The following is a 26,972-nucleotide window of genomic DNA, read 5'->3' as shown; positions in this document are numbered from 1 at the left end:
AAAAGAATGGCAGCCTCTCTTTTTCCATGTAGAGAAAAACATCCTCTCTGATATAAGGGCCCAGGCTTGCTCTGGGAGATGTATTTTACGCCACAATGAGCTACCCTATGTGAATCTGGCCCAAAGCTTTGGAAACCTTGGAATGACCAATCCCTTAGGCTCTCTGTTTGTCTCTGGAAGAGATGACACCCCCACTCAACCCCCCTCACACAGGGTATGGAACTATTTTTTTTTTATTTAATTTTTGTTCATGATCAGGACATAGTTCTTGATAAAATGAAAGAAGATAAGGAATGGTTTGAATGAGCTAAATACCCTCTGATGAATGAGGGATAGTGAACAGTTTCTTCTTCTGCAGCCTGCCTCCTGGTGGACTTCCCACCATGGATTCTCTGTGCCTGAGATTAAACTGGCAGACATCAGTGAAACCATGGGCTGAATCCTGCCCGTCAAAAAGTGCAGTCAGGGTCAGTTAGACACTGTGGAATTTGTCCATTTTATTAATCTGAGTGGTCCTCTGGGTCTAACTCATTCAGATTTATTATGTCTTCTTGTATTTCACATGAAAGCTTTGTGTTTAGGAGTCAGAAAGTCCTGCCTATAATTTGCCTTCTTTGAAGGTTATATTTCCTGTATTCTTATTTTTGGGATATGTGTTCAACTGTAGTTTGAGAATAAAGTCTCAGAAACTAATTAATTTGTTCTATAACACACCTCTATGAGTATGTTGTTTTGATTTAGGAATTTCTGACACTATTAGCTAAATGAGATATTTTCCCTGTAATTGTCTTGAGACATTAGAGCCCAGTTCTGTTCCCATTTAGGTAAATGATACAACTCCTACTGAGTTGAATGAGAATAGCATCTGGTCCTTAATTACCTATTAGAAATCTTCAGGATAGCACCAGTATACTTTTTGTGGAAGCGTCACAATAAGGTCTGCATGCACCTTGTGTAAACTGTAAATGTGAGGTCTTGTGTACACTAAAGCCTCTTTGCCCTGCTCTGACAGTGTGTGGAAACCTCAGAGTGGAAATGTAATTTATGCCCACTTTGAGGGCCTGTTACGTAGCCAGGGTGGTGTAAAGTAGCCATCATGTAAGTGAGAATCAGGTCCCTGGAAATTTACGCCCTGGATCAGAATTAATGCTGACTTAGGCCACGCTGCGCCCAAAAGAGAACTTGTGGTCACAGAAATTTGAAGTGAAACCAGTGACTGCTGACACTTTAGTGTCCTTAAGAATATCAATTTTTAGCAAAGCGTTTCATGTTTATTACTGAGGTTGTTCAGGCCAGTGTTTCTAGGATACATAACAGAACTCTGTCTGAGACCTTCTGTCTTCTGAGTACAGTCTGAAGAAAAGATTTTGCCTGAGCTATTTCAGTGGCCAGTTAATTACATTCACTGAATAAAACAAAGAAAACAGTGTGGATTAGCATTTTGGCTGAATACCCTCAAAGGTATGTCAGTGAGCACTGAACTTCATATTCACCTGTAATGTTTGTCTACAGAACAACGTTTTTTTAATTTTATTCTGTTTTATACCTGACTTTCAAGTGATGTTATTGCGTTCATGGTTTTGCCTGGTTACGTTGATCAAAAATGTTACTTTCATGTTGCTGTCTTCCTTTTTTTTCTTTTAAAGAAATCAGTTGGAATAAATGTATTCTGCTATTTTGAGAAAATCTGCCTGTCTTTAAGGGTTAAAGAAGTTTTGAAATTTCCTTTTCATGGTGCCTCATCGGTTTGTTTAGGGACCAAATCTGAGCTGCCTTTAAAAGAGTTAAATGTTGGCAGGAGATGTCCTCTGGAGTTAATCATTTCTCTTTATTGTGTTCATGCATTGGTGAGCTTGCTTATTTAATATATTTCCCAATGCAGCAAATATTACTTTAAAAACAAATCTGGGCTGACTGGTAGAGAAAGGGGTGTGTAAGTATAACATACCATTATGCACACACAGCAAAATCACTAGTCTTTCAGATAGCAAATGAAGATAGTGGATTGAAAAGGATGAAAGGAGGATGGTGGCAGCATATTTTGACTGGGAGGTGGCGGTTGGTTGGGGATGGATGCACTGGTCCTCTGATTGGTTTGGATACATATTTCAGCCAGAGATGACCACACAGCAACATTATCCTTTTAAAATGCGTTTTACAAGGAAAAGAATTTAAAGAAAGACGTAAATAAACCTATTCTCTCAAGGAAGAAATGCTTACCTCAGATTGAAAGGGATTAATGTGGGTCAAAGCCTGAGATGAGACTTAGCCCCTAAAAGTGGTGTGTGACCACAGATCATGAATTGTGTTTTTAATTTTGTCATCAGCATTAAATCCCATCTGGAGAGCAAATATATAATATTGCCAGATGGAGAATGGAAATTGTAGATGACTGCACCTGTTTAGACTGAGTGGTAGAGAAACATTTTTTGCAGTTTCAGTAATATCTTTTTTCCCTGTCTGTGTTTTGCCTTGTAGCCCAAACCAACCAAAGGAAGGATGCGCATCCATTGTTTGGAGAATGTTGATAAAGCCCTCCAGTTTCTGAAAGAACAAAGAGTGCATCTAGAAAACATGGGATCCCATGATATTGTGGATGGGAATCACAGGCTGACTCTTGGCCTTATTTGGACCATTATTCTGAGATTCCAGGTAAACAAATTACTTTTGAGTTCTACATGTTTATTCTCAGTGGGCCTGATCCTCCCTCCAACTTACTGGGGACCTCCTGAGAAGTGCTGAGTGCCCCTGACTGACTTCAAGGGGAGCTGAGGGTACTTAGTACTCAGCAGGACATGTTTCAGGAGCTTACAGAAATGTACAGCAGCTTGCATGATTGATGCCTAAGTTGCGCTACTGATCCATAGCAGGAAGCAAATGAGAACTGTCAGCCTAAGTTTTCTGTCTATAATATAGATACTATTTTTTAAAACATAGGAAAATACAAGGCACAGAGAACAAAATAAACTATTTTATTTTCATTATCAGGGTGTTTCAATATATGATATATAAACACTTAAAATCACTGCAAGTGATTTGTAGAGGTTTCAGTTGAGTTGTAACCCATAGTGTAAATGTATAAAGCTTATTTCTCTTATCTTTCTACTCTTGACAGCCACAAAGTTGTTTAAATCTTAATATTTTTGCCTTTTATGGCTTTACTTAAAACCATGCAAACAATGAGTGGGAGTAGTTTTGGTTCTTTGAATATGTATGAAATACAGGAGAAAACTTCCCATCTCCGTGGAGTAGAATGTAATTTTGAAAAGTAAATGTCTCTTTAACTTTTAAACTGGTCTGAACTAACAGATAACTCACAATTAACTTTTATGGCAGTCACAGTGCTAGTCCCTTTTGTTTCATAGATTCATAGATTCATAGATTATAGGACTGGAAGGGACCTCGAGAGGTCATCGAGTCCAGTCCCCTGCCCGCATGGCAGGACCAAATACTGTCTAGACCATCCCTGATAGACATTTATCTAACCTACTCTTAAATATCTCCAGAGACGGAGATTCCACAACCTCCCTAGGCAATTTGTTCCAGTGTTTAACCACCCTGACAGTTAGGAACTTTTTCCTAATGTCCAACCTAGACCTCCCTTGCTGCAGTTTAAACCCATTGTTTCTGGTTCTATCCTTAGAGGCTAAGGTGAACAAGTTCTCTCCCTCCTCCTTATGACACCCTTTTAGATACCTGTAAACTGCTATCATGTTTCTTATATGTAAGGAAAAGATTTATTCTGTGTGTTCTACAGCTATCCTGATACAAAGTCAGTGTAAAATATAGCATTGCAGTATATCCAGAAAGTCTGACATTTTTGAAGTAAAATATTTTTGATTTACTTTGTCTTTATGAGGCTAAAATTGTCAACTTGCTCATAGGTTACCATCTTTATTTAAAAGTGAATAAAATTGTAGACTTCAACATACTCGGTTGTGTTGCTTCTAAAGCCAAAACTGAACTTAGTGACAAAACCACATTGACTTCTAAGTACCCAGGATCTGTCCTTAAGGTTTCCATCTCACAAGATGCTGAGCGCTGCCTGTAGGCATTTGAGCGTCCTCAACTCCCACTGAAATGAGTTGTGAGTACTCAGAACGCTGCAGGAAGCACAGAAAACCTTTCAAGATTAGGCCATAGCTTTGTATAAAACCGGGTTTGTTTTGACAATTTGAATCGGATGTTTCTGGTGAATTTTAAATTGTTTGTCCATGAATTTTAAAAATATCTTATGGTAAGTTAAAGGCAAAAGAAGCTGTTCATCTTATTTTTCTTCCAAATGAATGAATATAAATGACTTGTGCACTGCTGCTCTTCTGCTTTGCTGTTCCTTGGTTTTCTGTGTTGCTTTTGCTCTGGTATTAATTTATTTTATTTCTTTGGAAATATGCAGAATTGACTGAGAAATGACAAATTGATTTCATTAAAACTGATTTGTGACTCTTAGATCCAAGATATCAGTGTCGAAACTGAAGACAACAAAGAGAAGAAATCTGCTAAGGATGCTTTGCTCCTGTGGTGCCAGATGAAGACAGCTGGGTGAGTGTGGATTAAAAGATTATCCGAAAAACTCTTCTTACAGCATTCTGAGTTTTCACTGAAATTGCTTTAAATGTATAAACAGGTATCTTCCCTTAAGTGGATTGAACTAAGACAAGGTAATCAACAGAAATGGACGAATTAATAATATTAAAAGCTGATATTTACATGTCAGTGAACTCTGGCTTACTTATGTTTCTTTCATGTCTTCTACATGCTAAATATCAGAATCTGAGAATTCAGGAAAGGTTACTAGCTCAACACCCCCTTTCCATTCATATCGTGAGATTGTGATGACACTGAGGCATGTTTGTGACCAGATTTTTTCCCTTAATTTTTTGTGTGTGGTTCTTCGTGTTTTGTTTTGGAAAATATACTAGAAACAAAGAGCTGTTTCCGTGAAAGTCAGTGTCAATTTCCCTTTAACTTCAGTAGGAGCAGGCCAAAGCGTAGGTAGTTGAAAATCGATGCAATCCTTTTGAGTTTGTGTGTTTGTTGACTAGGATGTTCCGTATCCTTTCCTAGAATATCTTTGGAACACAAAGAACTTTGAATCCCGCTCTCCTTTCAAGGCAGAATCTCTGAAGACTCTGAACATCTAAATAATATATAATTTGCCCTCTTTCTGGTTATGGGGTGGTTGTTGTGGGGTTGCATTTTGGGGTGGAGAAGTTGGGGGTTGTTTTTTTGTGGATGGCGTAGGGTGAGCAAAAGGATTTAATGAAACAAAGATATTCATGGTAGTCTCAAGAGTGGTATAATTCTGAGGACTACAATTCTAGTCTTCTGAAAGTCCTTTTAACCTGCAGAAATAGTGTATTGCTTTTCATAGGAATTCAGTGTTATGCAATGGAATTCACCCTATGTAATGAAAAGAGTTTTAAAGGTCAAAGGACTGTAGTTTGTCTTGGTTAAATCTTGTAGTGTATGCTAGATTTCGGTGGATTTGGCCCACAGGATATTTTTTGATGGCTTCAAGGAAAAAGAGTATCAATGGGAAGACTGCTGCTGCTTCTCTGAAACAGACTCGGTGTCCTGCTGCCAATGAGGTAGCCACACACATTATTTAGTGCAGGTTTGAATTTGTTAGGCAATTAAAGTTTTGATTTCTTTCACATTCAGAAAGAGGGCTTACCTAAACAGAAGTGCTTCCAAAATGCCTTTCACAAATAGTAGCCTTCTTGCTATTAACTGGCTATCCATTATTAATAGAAATCCACTATGTTTCTTTCCTTCATGAAACTTGAATGGACGTATAGCAAATTGAGCGCAGTTAAGTAATTCTAGCGAAACGTAGGCTTCCTTTTCAGAGAGTTCACCAGAACCAGAATTTGCAAACAACCTGAACATTTTTCAGAGACTTTGAAAGTCCCTGAACCACTGATAAAATGAATCTTGAATCTGCTCAATCCATTAGGCACAAATTTAACCATCACACTCATAATCTTGAGCACTTGATTAAAAGCATTTGTGGGGAAAGGTCATTCCTCTTAAACTTTCCGTTCTGCTTCTCCAGCAGTTCCTATCCCTCTCCAATATTTAATATTTCAAGTACCCGAAAATAATAATTTTTCAGCTGCTGAGTCAAGAAGTGACTTCAGACTTGAAGAGATCGGAAAAATACAGGCTGCAGACTGGACACCAAAGATTAAAACTACTTTTCTAGCTTTAAAAAAAAAGTTGGTTATTATCACACACGTAGAATGTATATCCTTTCTTTTAGTGTTACAAGGAAAACTGAGATGTTCTTGCCTCTTGCTATTGACATGATTAGAAAACAGTCATTATGATTGTGAAACTTTAGTAGCTGGTTGAGAACATCCCTCCCTTACGTTCTAATTGTCATTCCTACAACCAGTTTCCATTGACGTAATATGCAAAGCCAGAGCAGGAATGCTATATTGATTATGCTCTTTCTGGTTTTTGTTGTGTCAGTTATCCCAATGTCAACATTCACAACTTTACAACTAGCTGGAGGGATGGGATGGCTTTCAACGCACTAATCCATAAACACAGGTATGTCCTTGGGATATTCTTTATTGATTTAGAAAGATGAAACTTTTGCTGTGTACTCACAATTTTGTAGTATAGTAATGTGCTGTTTGATTTTTAAATCTGTGGGGGTTGAAGATGGTTGCAAGAACATTGCAGAGTCCCGTGGGCAAAAGATGCAGCAAAATAATCAAACTATTGTAGCTCTTCATGTCACTGCCAGTTCACCCCAGTGCTAGTGGCTGGCGTTGCACATCAAAATGGCTACATTTGTATTCAGGTGAATAAATCATATATATGTGATTGTATCACTTTGTGATTGACTACTTTCCTTGCAATGTCCATGCAGTACCTAAATAAACAGTTACTCTTTAGGAACCACTTGTGCTACTCTTACTTATGCTGACTAGCACCATTGAATTCAATGGGGGGCTACTTGTGAAGTATGGTGATACTCCATGTTAATAAGGTGGCAGAATTTGGCCCTAGGTTAAATGTTCATTAGGAGCTAAACTATGCCACTTGTACTCACATTGGTGACTACTTGCACAAGTGCTCACGAATGTGAGTAAAGGCTGCACAATCCTGGCTGTAGATTATTTGTTTTTTCTTATTCACTTATGTCACATTCATTCCTGGTAAATTATCCCCATTTTTGTCATGGGCCAGATTGTGCCACCCTCGCATATTCTGTGAGGTACCTTACTCCTTCAGTGTCCCACTGAAAGGGGTACGACTACTTGAGAAGTAAAGTACTGGATAATACGAGTAAAGGTGTCAGAATCTGATCCAAATTCATCCCTGGTGAATTTTTGGCTCCATAAGTCACCACTGCTCTTTTCGGTGACTCGGATTTATTTTTATTCATTTATTTTAAAGTAACATGCATGTGTATTGGGGAAATCAAGGAATTTTCTTATTTTTTAGGCCTGATCTGATTGATTTTGACAAGCTGAAGAAATCAAATGCACACTACAATCTGCAGAATGCTTTTAACCTGGCAGAGCAACATCTTGGTCTCACTAAGCTTCTGGACCCAGAGGGTAAGAATTCCTACCCTTACAGCATTGACTGGCTGTATGTGGAGGAATGTCATTCCTTTTTTACAACCCTCCATGCCCCAAGGTGATGTTTCGTGGCAGCCTTTTGTGCTGAAGGGCAACTGGATGCAGCTGTCTCTCCTATCAGTACCACTCCCTGCATTTTCCTGAGGAGGAGTAGGTAGGACATCAGAGAAAGATGCTCGATGTTCTCTTCGGCAAGGGACCTTCAATCCCAGTTCCCTTCATTCCCAGTCAAGGATCCCAGGACTTGAGCTCTCATGTGGCAGTGTTTTGCTGTAAATAGACCACCATGCTGGCCTTGTATATAAAACATAAGAACATCCCAGTGAAGAGGCATCTCTATCCTCTGTATGGTAAAACTTTTTCTTTAAGCTAAAATATAGATGACACATTCTTCATAGAATTGTTAGCAGCATTTTTTCAGCCAATAAATGAGTATTAGTGTTCATGTGCGGCATATAGTTTTATGTGAAGGTAACATTAGAATAGGGAGCTTTAGTGTCACAGGACAGGTAAAGGTCATGTTGTCACTGGGCAAGTTTCTTGTTGCTGACTTTCCAATACATCAGCACTTCTGCAAGGATAGGAAATAATTTACTCTCCAGCTGCGCTCATTAAAGGATTCTCCTGAACCAATATCAAACTGGGTTTGCTTGCCTTTGTGAATTCTAAATATGACTGTGGATGACAGTCTATAGCTCCTTGGTGCTGGACGTTGGAATTTCCTCTCTGTAATACTGTCATAACATCCTTCTTCTAAGCATTTGACAAACATGCCTCACAGCATCCCTGTGAAGATAGGTAAATATCAGCCTTACACAGCAGAGGTTGGAATAGAACCAAAAGGTAATGACTCCCTGTCCTTTACTTCAATGACAGTTTGCATTCTCTAAGCCTAACACGAAATATAGCACTTAGTAGTCATGGAGATCTATACTTGCCACTACCAAAGCATTTGAGACTAACTCAGAACCACTAAATGTATTTTAGTTTCGGCACATAAGGCTAGACTTCAGATAAAATCTGGAAAGCTGAAAGGCCACTGAACCCACATCTCTGAGTCTTATGTAGTGGATTGTCAGCACTGTATGCATTGTTTCAAACCACATATCCCACAGTATACTAAAGTAACTCTTATTTGGTTTTCAGATATCAGTGTTGACCATCCTGATGAAAAGTCAATTATCACCTATGTGGTGACATATTACCACTACTTTTCTAAGATGAAAGCGTTAGCTGTTGAAGGAAAACGTATTGGAAAGGTTTGCAAGCTAAGATTTTATATGTGATGCAGCAAACTAAATATTCATTTCTAGTGAGCGCTTCAGCCCATTGTATATGTTAGCTTTTAATCGTGGACGTGAATACTATATAGTCCTATAAATGTAGGAAGTGGTTAATCTTTCCTGATATTTCCATCCATATCTTAACAAAAACCATTTAGCTGATATTTTATTTTGCTTGTTAACTTTACGTAGATGCCGCTTTCTCCTGCCCATTACTGGTCCCCACCGCCGTCTCTCTCCCCCTCTTTGCAGCCTTGAGGAGTCCCTTGTTTAAAAAAGGACACATGCTTTCTCTCCCACTTTGCACAGCAGCCACCATCCTTGAACTTGAGACAGACTGAATGGGACTCCTTTCTCAGTCGATCAGTCACCACATCCTGCCCCTCAATTTGCCTGGGAGCATGGGAATTCACTGCAGAGCAGTGCAGGGTCCCCACTCCTCAGTTATCCTATCCCCTGTTGTACTCCGGAATTAGCCATTGATTTGTAAGCTAAGTCCCCCTGCACAGTCGCTTTTACGTAGATGTAGGACTGAAATGCGTCTGAATTGGTCTGGCCTTGTTCCTCAGTTGTTTTGTGCTGTTTGTTACAGGTGCTTGACAATGCTATTGAAACAGAGAAAATGATTGAAAAATATGAATCGCTGGCTTCTGACCTTCTTGAGTGGATTGAACAAACTATTATCATCCTGAACAATCGCAAATTTGCCAACTCGCTGGTTGGTGTGCAACAGCAGCTACAGGCATTCAACACTTACCGCACAGTGGAGAAACCACCCAAGTAAACTCAATCACTCTGCTTTTGTTTTTTATTAATCTCATCTTAAGAAAATAGCTTAAAAACCTCTGGTATCTTATTTCTACTTAGTCCTGATCTTTATCACTCAAGATTGGCTTTTTCCCTTTCACTCACCCACACATATGGTAGGAACAAGAAAATACTGTGCCCATTTGCAAGATCTCAGATACGAGGAGATACTGCCTCACAACAACTACTCATAACTACTCCTAGTAATGTACAGCAAGGAGCAATAGCCTATCATTATCAGACAATAATGCCGCATTTATGCATGTCAGCACTGTATAATACAAGTACACAGCTAATAATAGGATTTCATTATTTATCCCAGATCAAGAGCAAGTGTCTCTGGTTTTACGAAACATAACTTTGAATGCTAAAAGCTGATGTAAGAAGAAACTAAGTTCCTCTAGTTCTGTAAGCTGCCATGTAATGTTAAGACCCTATAAATATGTATCATCTGTTAATGCAGTTTTCATTAATAATAATAATAATCACCGTCCAGATGCATTACAATTGTGGTTGGTTTCATAGTGCCTATAAAATGAGTGTATTTTCTAAGAAGTGCTCTAAAGGTCTAATTCAAAAGAAAGGGTCTCATTGACTTCAATGGGCTTTGGATCTAGCCTTAAATTCCTGTGTCAGTAGATTAACTAGGTCAGTTCATGAAATAAAAAATCTGCCTCCCCCCTCCCCCCCCCGATGGATTTCAATATATAAAAACAAATCGGCTGACTTTGTGCAATCATTGTGACATTTGAACCAGTTGGTTCTCGTGGGCACTACTCCTGTCCTTCCTGCTTTCACACAGAATGAAACAGAAAAAAAAGACTAATAATAATTGTATTACTGAGCTATGGACAACGTTAGTCCTTCAAGAAAGCACACTTGAGTTCATTAGAAGTGATGAAATATTCATTTTAACCCTGTTTTCTTTTGGGAATTTCTGTCTAGATTTACAGAAAAAGGAAACTTAGAAGTACTGCTTTTCACCATCCAAAGCAAAATGAGGGCTAACAATCAGAAAGTGTACATGCCACGGGAGGGCAAACTCATCTCGGACATTAACAAGGTGAAAGCATTATCTCTGTTTTTCCAGCTCCTTATGTGCATCTCAAATGTTTCTTTTCTTTTAATCTCACTTCCAGCTTGCTAGGGAGAAAACTGTCCCCCGCACCAACCCCACGACCCCTGGCTTGACTCAGGGGATCCTAAAGGATTGAGAGGGTAGAACGACATTTCCTGCCGGCCACACTGGGTAACCACTAATGTAGCCTCAGGGCTGCAGCAGCATCTGCAACACTTGCATACGCTCCATCTGCTGGGGGAAATGGTGACTGGTGTTGTGTAGCTGTGGATCCACTGGCCTTGCCCTGCTTCTCCCTAGTCCCACCCCCTAGAACTCCCTGGGTATATCTATGGAGCAGCTGTGATTGTGCTTCCCAGTGCAGGTAGACAGACACGCACTAGCTTGGCTCAAACTAGCACGCTAAAAATAGTAGTATGGCCCTGACAGTTGGGACTAGCCATCCGCGTATAGGGGGTTGGGTGGGATTGTACTTGGGTGGCTAGCACCCTCCCAGTTGCTGTATAGGCATGCCCTCTGACAGAAAAGAGAAAAAAACACTTAGTGATTTCTTCCCCCCCCACACCTCATTTTCCAATGCACTCTACCAGCCATCAAAGCCCCCTGGCAGCTAAAGCAGAACAGAGTTCCACAGTGAATCAAGGGTCTTTCTTGGCCACAGAACAGGGACCTGAATTTGCTCCATAAGCTTCTCTGACCTAATGTCCACTATGCGAGAGAGTTAGGAAAGGAGAAGATTTGTGTGGAGCCACTGGGAACAATCTTGTTGATCAGAGTTTATACAACTAGCTGTTACTCAGCTACAGCTGGCTGAACAGCAACAGGTCTGACAAGATCTCTTGGGGATAACAAATGACTTCAAACTGTGAGCCTTCCTAATTCGCTTTTTATCATGCTTGGAATTCCCAGAGCAGCTGTTGCTGGTGTCTGCGCTTTGCTCTGCATCCGGGAGAGCAATAAACTGCACAACTCCCCTGTTTATGTTATGCTCCTGTGCCTGTGAAGGCCTAAAATACTTTGGTTTCAGGCAAAGTCACATCTGTTAGGATTTAGAGGAATCTAATATAGTGTCTGATTAACTGGGGTATCTTTGTTTTTTATGAGAAGGATCTGTAATGATGATTAGCTTGATTTTAATTTGTAATTTTTATGGCAATAGCTTAATGTACATGAACAGCTTTTTACTTTTAAAAAAAGATCTCATGCAACAAAAGAAATAGACCCCAGTGTTCTGCTCTTTTTCTAAAAGTCAGACCTTAAAAATCTATGTGCAGGAATGGTTTAGGAGAGAGAACGTGTGAATCATACTTTCCTTCCCTCTTTTGGGAAAAGATTAAACACATTTGCACATAAAATTCAAACCAATTGTTTTGCTTATAAAAAAAACAGATTTAAAACAAACAAATAAAGATCCTCACATCACTCCTGTGAGGTAGACAGGTTTTATACCCAGTTCATAGACAGGTAAATTGAGGAACTAAAAGTTTAAGTAGTTCTGCCTTGGCCACACATTGGCAGAGCTGGGTATAAAGCCTGACAGTCCTGTGCTCTTTCACTAAACAATATGGACCAAATTTGTCCCTTATGTGACTGCTTTGGCCACAGCGAATTTACATCAGGAATTAATTTTGGTCCACAGTATTGATTTCATGCAAAGTTGATGTGATTTCTCAAAGTTCTTTAAAAATGTGAATCTAAAGAATATGATGCATTTTTTTCATCTCTTCAGGCCTGGGAAAGACTGGAAAAAGCTGAACATGAAAGAGAACTGGCACTGCGAAATGAGCTCATAAGACAAGAGAAACTGGAACAACTTGCACGCAGATTTGATCGCAAGGCAGCTATGAGAGAAACATGGCTGAGTGAAAATCAACGACTGGTTTCTCAGGTGGTGCTTTCAGAACTATTTGTATGACTAAACTTATCACCGTGAGTAATTATGGGATACAGTTTTTGCGCGCAATGTGTGTTCCCTCCTTCATGCTAGGTGTCCTACAGTTTGTGCTGTGTGTGTTAGACTCCCTCTGAACTAATTTGGCAAGTATATACTCAGTAGAAAACCATGCAGGAATGTCTCCCCAATATTCACTATTTCCATGAAATGGTAGGACCAAGTAAATGGCTAGTGAATTCAGTGGAATTACACCAGGGATGAACTTGATTCATTGACATTAGAGACAGAAAATGCCTATAAAGTCCCCTTGCCGCAAGGCCAATTTATGATTTTCCCAATAGTATATCTGCTGTTTTTATCAATGGATGTATTTTCAGAGTATTTTGAAGCCACAGTTATCAAATTTGTTTTGAATAATCAAAAGTAACATTACACAGCTTTGTTTGAGCAATAGCATTTTTGATGCACAGGCATTACTAAAATGATTTCTGTGCATTTACAGGATAACTTTGGTTTTGACCTTCCAGCCGTGGAGGCTGCCACTAAAAAGCACGAGGCCATTGAAACAGACATTGCAGCATATGAAGAACGAGTTCAGGCAGTAGTTGCTGTTGCAAAGGAACTTGAGACTGAGAATTACCATGATATCAAACGCATCACCGCAAGAAAAGACAATGTTATACGCCTGTGGGAGTACCTGCTGGAGCTACTCAGGGCACGTAGACAAAGACTGGAGATGAACCTGGGTCTGCAAAAGATATTCCAGGAAATGCTTTACATTATGGACTGGATGGATGAAATGAAGGTAAATGTCACCAAGATAAGATGATGGCAGGAAACTGCTGCTGATTAGAGATTGTGCATGTCCTTTATCTGTTTGAATTATGTTTGTTTTAAACATAATGTCTCTATAACCAAATGTCCAAAAACAGGAGCTCCCCATTCACTTACGTCAATTCACTTCTTGATACACAATGCTGGACTCTTTAAAATATAAAATTAAAACAGCTACAAAAAACCCCAAGACTCTCACCTTCTAAACAAAGTAATATTTTATTTTTGCTTGTCTCTGCCTGGGGAAGGCAGATTTACATTCACTACAGTACTCATTCTGGGCCAGACCGTTTACACAGTGCACATGTGGGTCGAAGGGGATAAGGACCTCTCTTCCTCAGCTGAGCAGCTCCCATGAGGGCCAAGAAGACTTGCAGCTGCTGTGCTCAAGAGAACACGCAAACTGCTTCCCACCTGTCTTTGGGCTGAGGAGGAGAGCAGGGCCAGGGCTCCATCCATTCTTCATTACCTGTCAGCCAGCACAGCTGACTGGCTGTGCAGAGGAATGACACTGCACCCCCCCCTAAGAGCTGCAGTAGCTGTGTGCAGTGCCCGGGAACTAAGGGAGGCAGAACGTCTCCCAGTGCTCCCCTAGGCAACACAGCTCTGCACCCTCCCCAACACAAGACCGTTTCAATGACACAATGAAGCCCTTTTTGTGTAACAGAGTTTTGAAAATATTGGCCAAAATATATTGTCACCAGTGTAAATTTGTAGTGGCTCTAGGTAAATAACTGCTATCACTCCAGTTTTAAACCAGACTACTGAGAGCCGAACTTGGCCCATCATATGTAAATATTGCTCACTCTATGCTTATAAGTGGCATAAAAGTGCTTTACTGGCTAAATAAAGAATTTAAAAAAAATGAAAACCCAGTCATGAAAATGCTACTTGATGCCTGGGGTCTTGTAACTGTAAAGGAAACCTTTGCCATATAGCCAGTTGCACTGTGGTGAGAATCTCTAATTCTGTGCTTTTGGGAGGTGCATGAAGTAGGTTGTTTTAACAGTGACTATCTCAACACTTTTTACTTGCTTTCTTTGAGCAGGTGCTTCTGCTATCTCAAGACTATGGCAAGCATTTGTTAGGGGTAGAGGACCTGTTACAGAAACATGCGCTAGTGGAGGCAGACATTGCCATTCAGGCTGAACGAGTGCGGGGAGTCAATGCATCTGCTCAGAAATTTGCCACAGATGGAGAAGGTAAGTTGTAGTTTTACATATGTATTAGGTTTGAAGAGACAATAATTTTGGTTACATATTTATTGAGCTTCATTAGCCATATAATACACATTGGGCTAAATTCACCAGCATAAGTGGGCCCAACTCCATTGATTTAAGTTGGATTTACTTATGCCAGAGGTGAATTTGGCCAGTTACCTTCTCAGAATTCATCATGGCACTGTATTTTGCATGGCATTTCACACTAGTAGCTAGAAGCTTTTGTAATTTTTTACCAGTTGTTCCTTTGGCCTTACGATTTCCCATTTCACCTCTTTCTAATGTTTACAATTCAAGTTATTGGATCTGACTCTGATCTCGGACGCATTAATGTAAATCAAGGGGAATTTCACTAAGTTACACTAAAGTAAAACGTGCCCGTTTTTTGTACTGCAATTTTGCTCTTTGAGTTCAGCAGGGTAAATCCAAAGTAATTTTTTTTAATTCACTGAGAATACTCGGGATTTACACACAAATTACTTAGAGTGAGGTTTGACCGGTATTCCCTTAAACACTGGTCTTTTACTGCACTCTGTTACTCTGTGATGGAGACCTAATAAGTAAGCATTAAGAGTCCTAGGTGCTCTGGCTTTACAGGTAAAAATAAGTGAGATTGAACTCTAATACATTTCTGTCTGAACAGGTTACAAACCATGTGATCCACAAGTGATCAGAGATCGTGTAGCTCATATGGAGTTTTGTTACCAAGAGCTGTGCCAGTTAGCAGCCGAACGCCAAGCTCGCTTGGAAGAATCCAGGCGTCTGTGGAAATTCTTCTGGGAAATGGCAGAAGAAGAGGGCTGGATCAGAGAAAAGGAGCAGATCTTGTCATCTGATGACTATGGGAAGGACCTAACTAGCATTGTCCGTCTCTTGAGCAAGCATAAGGCATTTGAAGATGAAATGAGTGGCCGTAGTGGCAACTTCCAGCAGGCAATAAAAGAAGGTGAAGGTATGATTGCTGAGGAGCACTTTGGGTCTGAAAAAATTAGAGAGAGAATAAAGGATATGCGAGAGCAATGGGCTAACCTGGAGGAGCTGTCTGCCATTAGGAAGAAACGCCTGGAGGAAGCCTCTCTTCTTCATCAGTTCCAAGCTGATGCTGATGATATTGATGCATGGATGTTGGACATCCTCAAAATTGTCTCCAGCAATGATGTTGGCCATGATGAGTATTCTACTCAGTCCTTGGTCAAGAAACACAAAGATGTTGCTGAAGAGATTGCAAACTATAGGCCAACCATTGATTCACTGCATGAACAAGCAAAAGCTCTGCCTCAGGAACATGCTGAATCTCCAGATGTTCAAGGCAGGTTGTCCGGAATAGAGGAAAGATACAAAGAGGTTGCTGAACTGACGCGGCTCCGTAAACAGGCTCTGCAAGATACCCTTGCTCTGTATAAGATGTTCAGTGAAGCAGATGCTTGTGAACTTTGGATTGATGAAAAGGAGCAGTGGCTTAACAATATGCAGATTCCAGAGAAGCTTGAAGATCTGGAAGTGATCCAACACAGGTGAGAATAGAATTGCGAGGAGGTCCTGTTGTACATCAGCTACCTGTGTGCCTCACTCTAGTCTTATCTTGTCTGTAACTGAGGGTCCCCAATGCCTTTGATTTTTTTTCAGATTTGAAAGCTTAGAACCAGAAATGAACAATCAGGCATCCCGTGTTGCAGTGGTAAATCAAATTGCTAGACAGCTGATGCACAGTGGTCATCCAAGTGAAAAGGAGATCAAGGCTCAGCAAGACAAACTCAACACAAGGTGGGTTAATGACAGACGACATGTGGAAACTTGAGATTTGAGGAGATGGTTAGCGTTGTTTCTTTTGTGTTTCTGTATATTTTATATGTATGTTTTTGAAACTGTCAGGGTCTGATTTTCACCTAATGAAAACTGACGTAGTTCTGTTTTTTTTTTGTTTTTTTTTTAATTCTGCCTCTCTCTTAGGGCCTGATTCAAAGCCAGAGTTGTTGCATTGACATCAATGGACTCTGAATTAGGCCCTTAGTACAGTAGCTATAAATCTGTGATAATATGAAGACTTACTGTATTAAATATTTTGTTGTAAAAATAAACTGGTACAGCATATTTTACAAACCTGTCTTAGATTCTTAGTTTTAGTCTTCATGTACATTCATGCCATGCAGAAAATCCAGAGAGTTAGAGTGTAACCTGCAGAAAATCTTTGACCCTGCAAAAAGTGAAAATGTTGAGATCTAGTCCATTGCTATCTGGTGTTTTCTAGTATACACTGTAGCTCACTGTGGGGGGGGGGGGAAACAAAAACAAAAGAAACAAAAAGAGGTTATTTAAAAGTTCAATAGGCTTACTTCAGCCATTTTCCTCATTCAGAAATGTTGACATTAGACTTTACCATTATTGTATATTACCCTCAGTTTCTCTGCTTTTCTCTCCTCCCCATTTTTAGGTGGAGCCAGTTCAGAGAACTGGTGGACAGAAAGAAAGATGCTCTTATCTCTGCTCTAAGTATCCAGAATTACCATCTTGAGTGTAATGAAACCAAATCCTGGATCAGAGAAAAGACCAAAGTAATTGAATCCACACAAGATCTGGGCAATGATCTGACTGGAGTAATGGCTCTTCAGAGGAAGTTGACGGGTATGGAACGTGATTTGGTAGCCATTGAGGCTAAGCTAAGTGACCTGCAAAAAGAGGCTGAAAAGTTGGAATCTGAACATCCTGACCAGGCTCAGGCCATCCTGTCGAGGCTTGCAGAAATCAGCGATGTGTGGGAAGAAATGAAAACCACCCTCAAGAACCGGGAAGAATCCCTTGGAGAGGCAAGCAAACTACAGCAGTTTTTGCGTGACCTGGATGACTTCCAGTCCTGGCTATCCAGAACCCAGACTGCGATTGCCTCAGAAGATATGCCAAACACACTGACAGAGGCTGAAAAGCTGCTTACTCAGCATGAGAATATTAAGAACGAAATTAACAATTATGAGGAAGACTACCAGAAAATGAGAGACATGGGCGAGATGGTAACCCAAGGACAAACTGATGCACAGTATATGTTCTTACGCCAGCGCCTGCAGGCTTTGGACACTGGGTGGAATGAGCTTCACAAAATGTGGGAGAATAGGCAAAACCTCCTTTCACAGTCTCATGCCTACCAGCTATTTCTCAGAGACACTAAGCAAGCTGAAGCATTTCTTAATAACCAGGTAAGTGAACCATAATTTAGTTCCTTGCATTAATCTCACACAAATTGACACCACTTATTGCAGTCGCCTAGCTAAAGAGATCAAGCTTTTTTCACAAAAATGATCTTTTGCATCAAGTTGATATCTACCAGTTCTTGGCAAACACTCTCGCGTTCATGGTATGGGGAAGCTGTCTCCGTCAAGCAGATAGCAATTAACATGTCTTATGCTTTTTTGTCTGATATATTTTTCTTAAAAGGAATATGTTTTGGCCCATACTGAAATGCCCACTACCTTGGAAGGAGCGGAAGCTGCTATTAGAAAACAGGAGGATTTCATGACCACAATGGATGCCAATGAGGAAAAGCTCAATGCAGTTGTAGAAACTGGCAGGAGGCTCTTTAGCGATGGGAATATTAACTCTGACAAGATCCAAGAGAAAGTGGACTCTATTGATGACAGGTAAGGTTTGCTAAGAGTGTTAGTGACTGTTGTGCATCAAACTTCCCAGCCTGCTCACCCAGAACTTGATTTCTTTTCTGAATTTGCCTTTATCCTTTGGATTGTGGAGATTTCCTAGCATGAAGCATTGGTACCGGTTGGATTGGTACTGAGATGTAGAAAACCCCAGCTCCTGGGAGCAAGGAATTAAGCTGAAGTATACTGGAAAGTGGGTTTGCTTCTCTCTCTTACATCAGTGTAAACAGGGAAGAACTCTACTGGAATCAGTAGAGTTACACCAGTGCGAAGCTGACCTAAGTGACCTGAAACTCAACCCCTGTATGTTTTAATCCAGTTTTCTTGTAGATGATTAAGGCAAAGGGACGTATTAGAAAATCCTAATATGGTATGTTTTCTTTGTCTTATAAAATCATTAGGAACCAGAATGCTTCAAAAATGAGAGAGGCTATTAGTAATCAAATATGACTTCTGCCTCCTTCTGGAGACATTTGAAATAGTGAGCTAATAGTAGGATTTGGCTGTGAGACAGTTGCTATATCATTGTATCAGAGCATTCATAGACTGTTTATACTATGCATTGAGGGAGCCTTAGAACTAGCCTTCCCTGGTTCCACAAGTCTAAAGTTTCCCTGCTATCACCTGGCTAATTTAATTAGATGAATGTATTCCTGTCCTTCTCCAAAGAAGGAAGGTGGCTTCTCTGGAGTGCAAGTGAAATTGTACCTGTCCTATCCACTTGGCTTTGATCATGATTCCCAAGGTATAACTGAGGTTCCCTGCCCCTTTTTGTGAAATCAGATTAGAAGACATTGGTAAAAATGTCTCTCTCATCCTAAAACAGGCTATTTTTTTGTCCTTATTGCTGGGATGTGGCAGCTGTAGATTTTAAGCACTTCTTCTTTTGTAAATTCAGGATGTTTAATTTTGATGGGAATGAACCTAATGCCTTTGATGCACTTTTATCCTTAGATCACAAAGCACAATAATAATAATAAATAATAAACTTATGTAGAACTTTTATGCCAAATAATACTTTTGATCCTTATACCAGAGATTCATCTTACCCTAATTACATAAGTTTCTCCTTCAGAGAAGCTCAGCGATAGCCAATTGCTCTTCTCTCTGAGGATGAACCTAAGTGAAATACTGTAGCATATTCCATTTATTCATTTGCCTTTCTTCTCTGTGCGGGTAAAGCAAACACCTCTAGCCTGTATGCATTCTGCCTCAGTTATGGTCCACCAAGATGCCCTCACAGAGAAAGGCAGAATATTTCTGTTACCAGTGATTCCCGGGGATCTCTTTCGAAGGATTCCCTTAGCCCTACACGTTTCAGTGATCCTCTATCTGACCAGAATGGAGTGGATATGGCTCCCTTTAGATCCCAACAATGATGCTCCAAGTGCCAGAAAGATGGGATCCCTTGAAAGTGACCCGAGGCTCAATTTCATTCCAGGGCCCAAGTGTGCTGACTCTGCAGAGCTTCCCACTTCTCCAGCAAAGAACCTGAACTGAGATACACAGCACAGTGGCCATTAGAATGGGCCTGCCCGCCTGTCCTTATTGTACAAATATAAGTCTCTGCTCAATGAGGGGCTATTCAACTTCTCCTAGAAGACTTTGTTTATAATTAGGGAAGGCAATAACAGTACTAAATGTCACACTGCTGCCAAATTATCTTTTAATCAACACAAGGACACAGTGTATACCCAGCCAGCACCAGCTCTGATTTCACTTTGTCTGCCTAGGCCTGAACAGTTACAACTATACAGTCTCTAGCAATGTAGGGATCTTGCTTCCATACTCTGTTTATTTCTGGCACCATATATATTAGAGGAGAAGCAGAGGATGTATTGGTGGCATGGCACATTGGGCACTGGCATTACCATAGAATTTTAGAAGTTCCAGGCTTTCAACAACCCTCAAACGTCACTAACTGTCCTCAGGTGATGACTAGTTTTCATGAATACCTGCTTCTCATTCATGGGTCCTCCAATAAGAGAAGTGGAAAATAAAAACAAATATTTGGAAACACAGAACAAGGCATTGTTCTCTTAATGAATAAGGCAATCTCTCAAGCTTCCCAACCTGCTTATGATAGCATCTTCTGACTTGATTCTGACTTAGATTTTGCAAGGTAAGATTTTGTTTCTTAGGCAGAAATATAACATGATCTTTACACCATTTTTATTATACTGCTTGAAAGGCCAGCACTAAATATATTAGCATGAGGATAAAAGTTCTTTCCTCCCACTCATCCGAAGCAAACAAAGCAGGTAACACCAAACTTTCCCTCTCCATCTTCTCTGATTTTTCTCTCTCCTTCACCTTAGCTTTTTCCTCCCACTTGCTAAGTCAGGGAACTTGTCTTCTGCTCAGCCAGCCTTTTCCTACAACCTCTGTCATTAAGGGTGGATCCAGGAACACAGTATCTTCTGGTCAGCTTCTCCCTGAAGTCCATGCTATGGTAATAGGCAGCTGAAGTGTGGGGATATTCTAGGCCTGACTAGACCACCTTCCATTTCCTATGCTTCAAAGAGATTCTCCCAAAACTCAGGGGTCTTGTTGTCAAGTGACTCTTTGCTGCAGTGGAAACCTCCTTGTTATCTGTACTGTTTTATGGCACCCTAGATGACTGCCTTACAGACCTTAATTGCATGACATGGGCTGTACATGTTCCTGCATTGAATGCAAGGCAAACCTTAGACACAGTTTTTTATTTGATTTTACATCAACACATTTCCTCATTTCCAGAGCTATTTATGTGGAAAACTGCAAAAACCCACCCAGTGTTATACTATTAAGGAAATACGCGCAATTGCGGTTAAGTTTCTAGGAGTGATAAGCCTCAAAAACAAAGTGTAAGGGTTTGTCCTCACTACTGAGGAGATTGCTGCTGCTACAATTGATGCAGCGGGTGTCAACGCAGCACAGTGAAGAGACTGGGGTAAGTCAACCTAAGCTATGTCGACTCCAGCTACATTATTCATGTAGCTGGAGTAGCGTAACTTAGGTCAACTTACCCCAGTAGTGAATACAAGCCCTAAGTTTTGAGTGTTGTGAGAATGTGTTTAAAGGAGGCCTCTTGGTTTAACAGAAAGTATATCTCCCAGTCAGGTTCCATCTGGGTGTACAACGAAGAACTAGGGCTGTCGATTAATTGCAGTTAACTCGCGCAATTAACTCAAAAAAATAACTGCGATTTTAAAAGTTAATCATGATTAATTGCACTTTTAAACTTATTGAAATTTATTAAATATTTATGGATGGTTTTCTATATTTTCAAATATATTGATTTCTATTACAACACAGAATACAAAGTGTACAGTGCTCACTTTATATTATTATTTTTGATTACAAATATTTACACTATAAAAATGATAAACAAAAGAAATAGTATTTTCCAATTTACCTCATACAAGTACTGCAGTGCAATCTATTTATCGTGAAAGTATAACTTACAAATGTAGATTTTTTTTGTTTTTGTTATTTTATGACTGCTCTCAAAAATAAAACAATGTAAAACTTTAGAACCTACAAGTCCACTCAGTCCTATTTCAGCCAATCGCTAAGACAAACAAGTTTGTTTACGTTTACAGGAGATACTGCTGACTGCTTCCTTATTTAAAATGTCACCTGAAAGTGAGAACAGGCGTTCGCTTTTGTAGGTGGCGTTGCAAGGTATTTACATGCCAGATATGTCCCTTCATGCTTTGTCCACCATCCCAAAGGACATGCTTCCATGCTGATGATGCTCATTAAAAAAATAATGCATTAATTAAATTTGTGATTGAACTCCTTGGGGGAGAATTGTATGTCTCCTGTTCTGTTTTACCTGCATTCTGCCATATATTTCATGTTATAGCAGTCTTGGATGATGAACAGCACATGTTCGTTTTAAGAACATTTTCACGGCAGATTTGATAAAATGCAAAGAAGTTACCAATATGAGATTTCTAAGGATAGATACAGCACTTGACCCAAGGTTTAAGAATCGGAAGTGCCTTCCAAAATCTGAGAGGGACAAGGTGTGGAGAATGCTTTCAGCTGTCTTAAAAGAGCAACACTCTGATGTGGAAACTACAGAACCCGAACCACCAAAAAAGAAAATCAACCTTCTGCTGGTGGCATCTGACTTAGATGATGAAAATGAACATGGGTCGGACTGCACTGGTTTGTATTGTTATCGAGCAGAACCTGTCATCAGCATGGATACATGTCTTCTGGAATGGTGGTTGAAGTATGAAGGGACATATGAATCTTTAGAGCATCTGGCACATAAATATCTTGTGATGCCGGCTACGACAGTGCCATGCAAACACCTATTCTCACTTTCAGGTGACGTAAACAAGAAGCAGGCAGCATTATCTCCTGCAAATTGTAACCAAACTTGTTTGTCTGAGCAATTGGCTGAAATAGGACTGAGTGGACTTGTAGGTTCTAAAGTTTTACATTGTTTTATTTTTGAATGCAGTTATTTTCTGTACATAATTCTACATCTGTAAGTTCAACTTTCATGATAAAGAGATTGCACTACAGTATTTCTTTTAGGTGAATTGAAATACACTATTTCTTTTGTTTTTTTTACAGTGCAAATATTTGTAATAAAAAATAAATATAAAGTGAGCACTGTACACTTTGTATTCTGTGTTGTAATTGAAATCAATATATTTGAAAATGTAGAAAACATCCAAAAATATTTAAATCAATAGTATTCTGTTATTGTTTAACAATACGATTAATTGCACAATTAATCGTGATTGATTTTTTTAATCGCTTGACAGCCCTATGAAGAACCTAAACAAACAAGTCCAAATCCCTGACTTTGCTGAGTGCTTGGCAAGCATAAGAAGCTGAGTTCTTTGTAGTAAAAAACTTTTGACTTTGGCTATTTTCTATTGGGAGGAGGTAGAGGACCTCATCTAATCTGGTTATGTGGATGATGAGCTCCTTATTTCTGAAAATAAGTTCTAGTTTTAAAACACCAGCATGACTGACCCAGGTCACAATGGAACTGTGTTTGCCAGGTTTTACACTCATGAAAATCCTATAGGCAAAGTGGCTGTGAGTAACTTCTTCCAAGATTATTGTTGTCAATTCAGGGAAGAGAGTGTCTTTACTCTTTCAGTGGAAGAGTTACACCTCCATGAGAAAAAAATTGAACAGCATAAGCTTTGTTGAAACAGACAGGAATGGTAGAGCCAAACTAATAGATCTCTCTCAGCAGGCAGTTACCTCCACAAGTGTTTAATAGTCTTGCTTTAATGATGTCGCAGGGCTTGGCTACACTTGCAAGTTAGAGTGCATTAAAGCAGCCCCAAGCACCCTAACTCCTGACCCGTCCACCCTGGCAAGGCACTTAGTGCACTCAGGCTCTGCAGCTGGAGCACTCCTAGTAATCCACCTCCATGAGATGCATAATGCTTGTTGCGCCTCAGCTGACACGCCCCAGCGTCAGAGTGAACGAAATGTTGCATTACTGCGCTGCGATCAGCCTCTGGAAACGTCCCATAATCCTCTTAAGTCAAGTGGCCACTCTTGTCATTGTTTTGGAATCGGCTGTAGGAATGCAAATATCCCCGTTCAAAGAACCGTTTTTGACAGCCGGCATGCTTATCTGCTCCGAGACAAAGCAAGCTATTAGTGTGGTATGTTGCTTGCTGTGAGTGTGTGAGAGCGGGGTCTGAACTTACAAGACAGCATGCTGAGACACTCCCAGCATGCCACAAAGCCACTCTCTCTCTCCCCCCACATATACACAACACACTCCCTGTCACACTCCACCCCACCCCCACATTTGAAAAGCAGGTTGCAGTCACTTGAACACTGGGATAGCTACCACAATGCACTGCTCTTTGTGGTCTTTGTGGCGTTGCAAGAGTTGCTAATGTGGCCACGCCAGTACGCTTCCAACTGAGAGTGTAAACGTTCGGCAGCATTTTCCCCGCTGCAGTCTCTGAAGGCTGGTTTAACTCCCAGCGCTCTACATCTGTAAATGTAGCCATGCCCTCAGTTTCTATTCCTGTTCAGGCTCTGTGAAACCCACAGATTAACCGTTGAGCTACCATGACTTTGTTTATCCATTTTTCTGACTCATTAGAGTTCGTAGGTGCTTTCATATAGAGCAAGTATCAGTAACACTGTAGCAACCTTCTAGCACTCTCCTTTCTGGGTAATTTCATTCAGATATATGATAGTGATTAATATCTCTACCATTCCTATTTCACATCCTTCATAATTCTCCTACAAAGAAGGGACTAAGATCTTGGGGTCATTATATGAGTGTACACTACCTAATATAATGGGGCCCAATTTTTGATGGGACCTCTATGCACTATTGCAATACAAGTCATAAATATTAACACATTTATGAAAAAATCTATTGGGCATATACACAAGTGTTTTAAAGAATTGAAGGCTGAAGGGGAAACTCTTTCAAATGTGTAAATGTTGAATCCCCTTCAGAAAATGATTTTAGCTCATTATAGTAAGATCTTTTTCCACTCTGAGTAGCAAACATGTATTGACTTGAGCGTAGTGGAGGCAGAAAGTTTTGGTTGTTCTTGTTGTTACAAACATCATTAATGTTACTAGAAAACCACGTGTTATGGTTATGGGGCTTGTTGAACCTCTGTCCCCTTTCTGGTCTCACTGAGGGCACCCACTCAGGCTTCATGCATTTACCTATCTTATCTCAAAATGTCACTCTTAGCGCCCGGGGTTACCATGTATCCACCTTTCTTACCTCCAGGTGACTGAGTTCAGGAACCTGTGGTTCTTCCCTTTGTGTGTCTGTGACCACTGCTATATAGTGACTAGAGAAACATCTTAAAACAAAGTAGTGTTTGTTTAAGCAGCAGGAACAAAGCTTTTAGAGAAAAAAGAATTTGAAAACAACAGTTTACACACATCTGTATCTTACCTAAATCCCTAACATCCTGTGATGGTGATCTAAGCATGGGAACCTTCTCCAGACACCCCCAGCAGACAGGGCCGGCTCCAGGCACCAGCCGACCAAGCACGTACTTGGGGCGGCACCTGGTAAGGGGCGGCCAATCTTGGGGTGGCTGGGGGCGCTCAGGGTTTTTTGTTTTTTTTGGGGGGGGGGTTCGGTCGGGTGGCTCTGGGGGTGGGGTGCATTGTTTTTGTTTTGGTGGCTGGGGGGATTCGGCAGCGGCGCGGCGGCTGGGGGGGAATGCTGAGAAAAATAATTACACCATCATCTGCTTGATATCCGTATATGCTTTCCCCTCAAAGGCCCTGACGTTAGTGGCTCTGTTACTCTTTTGTTTTGTTTAACCCCAGATTCCCCTGCCCTAAGATCTTTGCACATTTAACTTGGTTCAAGTTAATACCTTGTAAATTCTCTTTTTAATTTTATAATTTATTTCACTATTGGCAACAAGTCACTTTTATCTAGTGGAATCACCCTGCAAATTCATTTCCTGGTTTTTCTTTTTGTTTTGACTTCTTAAAAATGTGTGCCTATCCTGTCACCCTAGGAGCTTATACAGTAAAACATGAACAACTACGCAATACATAACTAACATATTCTCTCAACTTCTGCCTGTCAGATTTAATAGATATCATTCCCATTTAACCCATCTCCTTCTCAAAAGAGAGGGGGGGAAAGAGAGGTCTCAGAAAACAAACCCAACTGAAGTGCTGTGAGACCCAAATTCTTGTCTGAAATGTCTTGGGAATTAATTCAAAAGCTTATGTGGCCATTTGTAAATAAGCAGTTGTGTGTGGCTGAGAATAGGGTCTTTCTCTGAGAACCTTATTCATGGCCAGATTATCTACCAAAGTCTTTCAGACCTCTACCCCAACCCAGAGGAAGTCAACCCAATCCTGCTGTGGGCAAATGCAGTTATGAGGGGGGAAATGGAGTTTCCTGAGAAACCTTCTTTTCTTCTAAACCAAGTTTGATCTTAAACTTTTTTCTCAAATAAATAATGTTTCTGGAAATCCAAAGCTTCTGTTTGCAAGAATATATAGGTGTGGCCCCACATAAATTGGTTCTTAAACACAGCATTTTGAGGATTATGGAAACCACTGCAGCATGGTTCAGTAGGAGCAGGTCTAATGGTGCTGCGTCGTAGTGAAAAATACATTAAAACTCCTTAGAGCATGTGTATGCTTTGAATTAGTTAAGTAATATGTGATTTAATCAAGACTTTTTAAGGTTTTTGTCAAAGTCTTAACTTTCATGTGGTCTTAAAACTAGTAGGCCAAATTCTGTACTCCGTGACAACCATAAAATCTGACTGACTACAGAACTTGGCCTTGTGTCTCAAAACTAATCCAGAGTAGGTCACAAAATGCATAGGAAACTTAAATAAGCACATTCGGTAACAAGCATTAATAATGTCTTCCATTTGAAAGGCAATAAAGTGAGGCTGCCAGCACACACACATTCATAACAGATATTCCATAAAGGCTGCAAAAAATGATAAAATCATAGTTTTATTTAACAGGGCCTATGTAAGTGTTGTTTTTGTTTTTTAAATAGACATAGGAAGAATCGTGAGGCAGCCAGTGAGCTTCTGATGAGGTTGAAAGACAACAGAGATCTTCAAAAGTTTCTTCAGGACTGCCAGGAGGTAGGTTGTGTCACTTGGCTATA

The 26,972-nt window shown here is 40.2% G+C and overlaps 1 protein-coding gene across 6 annotated transcripts in view; it reads left to right on the top strand.

The window, feature by feature from the left end:
• The window catches only part of SPTBN1 (spectrin beta, non-erythrocytic 1), a 210,306-nt gene that overhangs the window by 139,526 nt on the left and 43,808 nt on the right, over window positions 1-26,972 (top strand). For 3 of the 6 annotated variants that reach the window (XM_005307339.5, XM_065590695.1, XM_008173041.4), the window contains 15 exons: window positions 2,479-2,652; window positions 4,451-4,542; window positions 6,478-6,558; window positions 7,462-7,577; window positions 8,748-8,860; window positions 9,477-9,664; window positions 10,637-10,754; window positions 12,499-12,657; window positions 13,166-13,468; window positions 14,546-14,699; window positions 15,361-16,231; window positions 16,344-16,481; window positions 17,149-17,905; window positions 18,144-18,346; window positions 26,859-26,949. In XM_005307339.5, coding sequence (XP_005307396.2) covers window positions 2,479-2,652; window positions 4,451-4,542; window positions 6,478-6,558; window positions 7,462-7,577; window positions 8,748-8,860; window positions 9,477-9,664; window positions 10,637-10,754; window positions 12,499-12,657; window positions 13,166-13,468; window positions 14,546-14,699; window positions 15,361-16,231; window positions 16,344-16,481; window positions 17,149-17,905; window positions 18,144-18,346; window positions 26,859-26,949 — 3,558 coding nt within the window. Of the gene's footprint in view, window positions 1-2,478; window positions 2,653-4,450; window positions 4,543-6,477; window positions 6,559-7,461; window positions 7,952-8,747; window positions 8,861-9,476; window positions 9,665-10,636; window positions 10,755-12,498; window positions 12,699-13,165; window positions 13,469-14,545; window positions 14,700-15,360; window positions 16,232-16,343; window positions 16,482-17,148; window positions 17,906-18,143; window positions 18,347-26,858; window positions 26,950-26,972 lie in introns of all 6 variants that reach the window. The other 3 variants (XM_065590696.1, XM_042861183.2, XM_042861182.2) reach the window with 2 other exon arrangements.

This window comes from Chrysemys picta, chromosome 3 (assembly GCF_011386835.1).
Source record: "Chrysemys picta bellii isolate R12L10 chromosome 3, ASM1138683v2, whole genome shotgun sequence".
Taxonomy (NCBI): Eukaryota; Metazoa; Chordata; order Testudines; family Emydidae; genus Chrysemys; species Chrysemys picta.
Note: the sequence above shows the minus strand (reverse complement) of the source record. Positions and strands in the feature narration are given on the sequence as shown.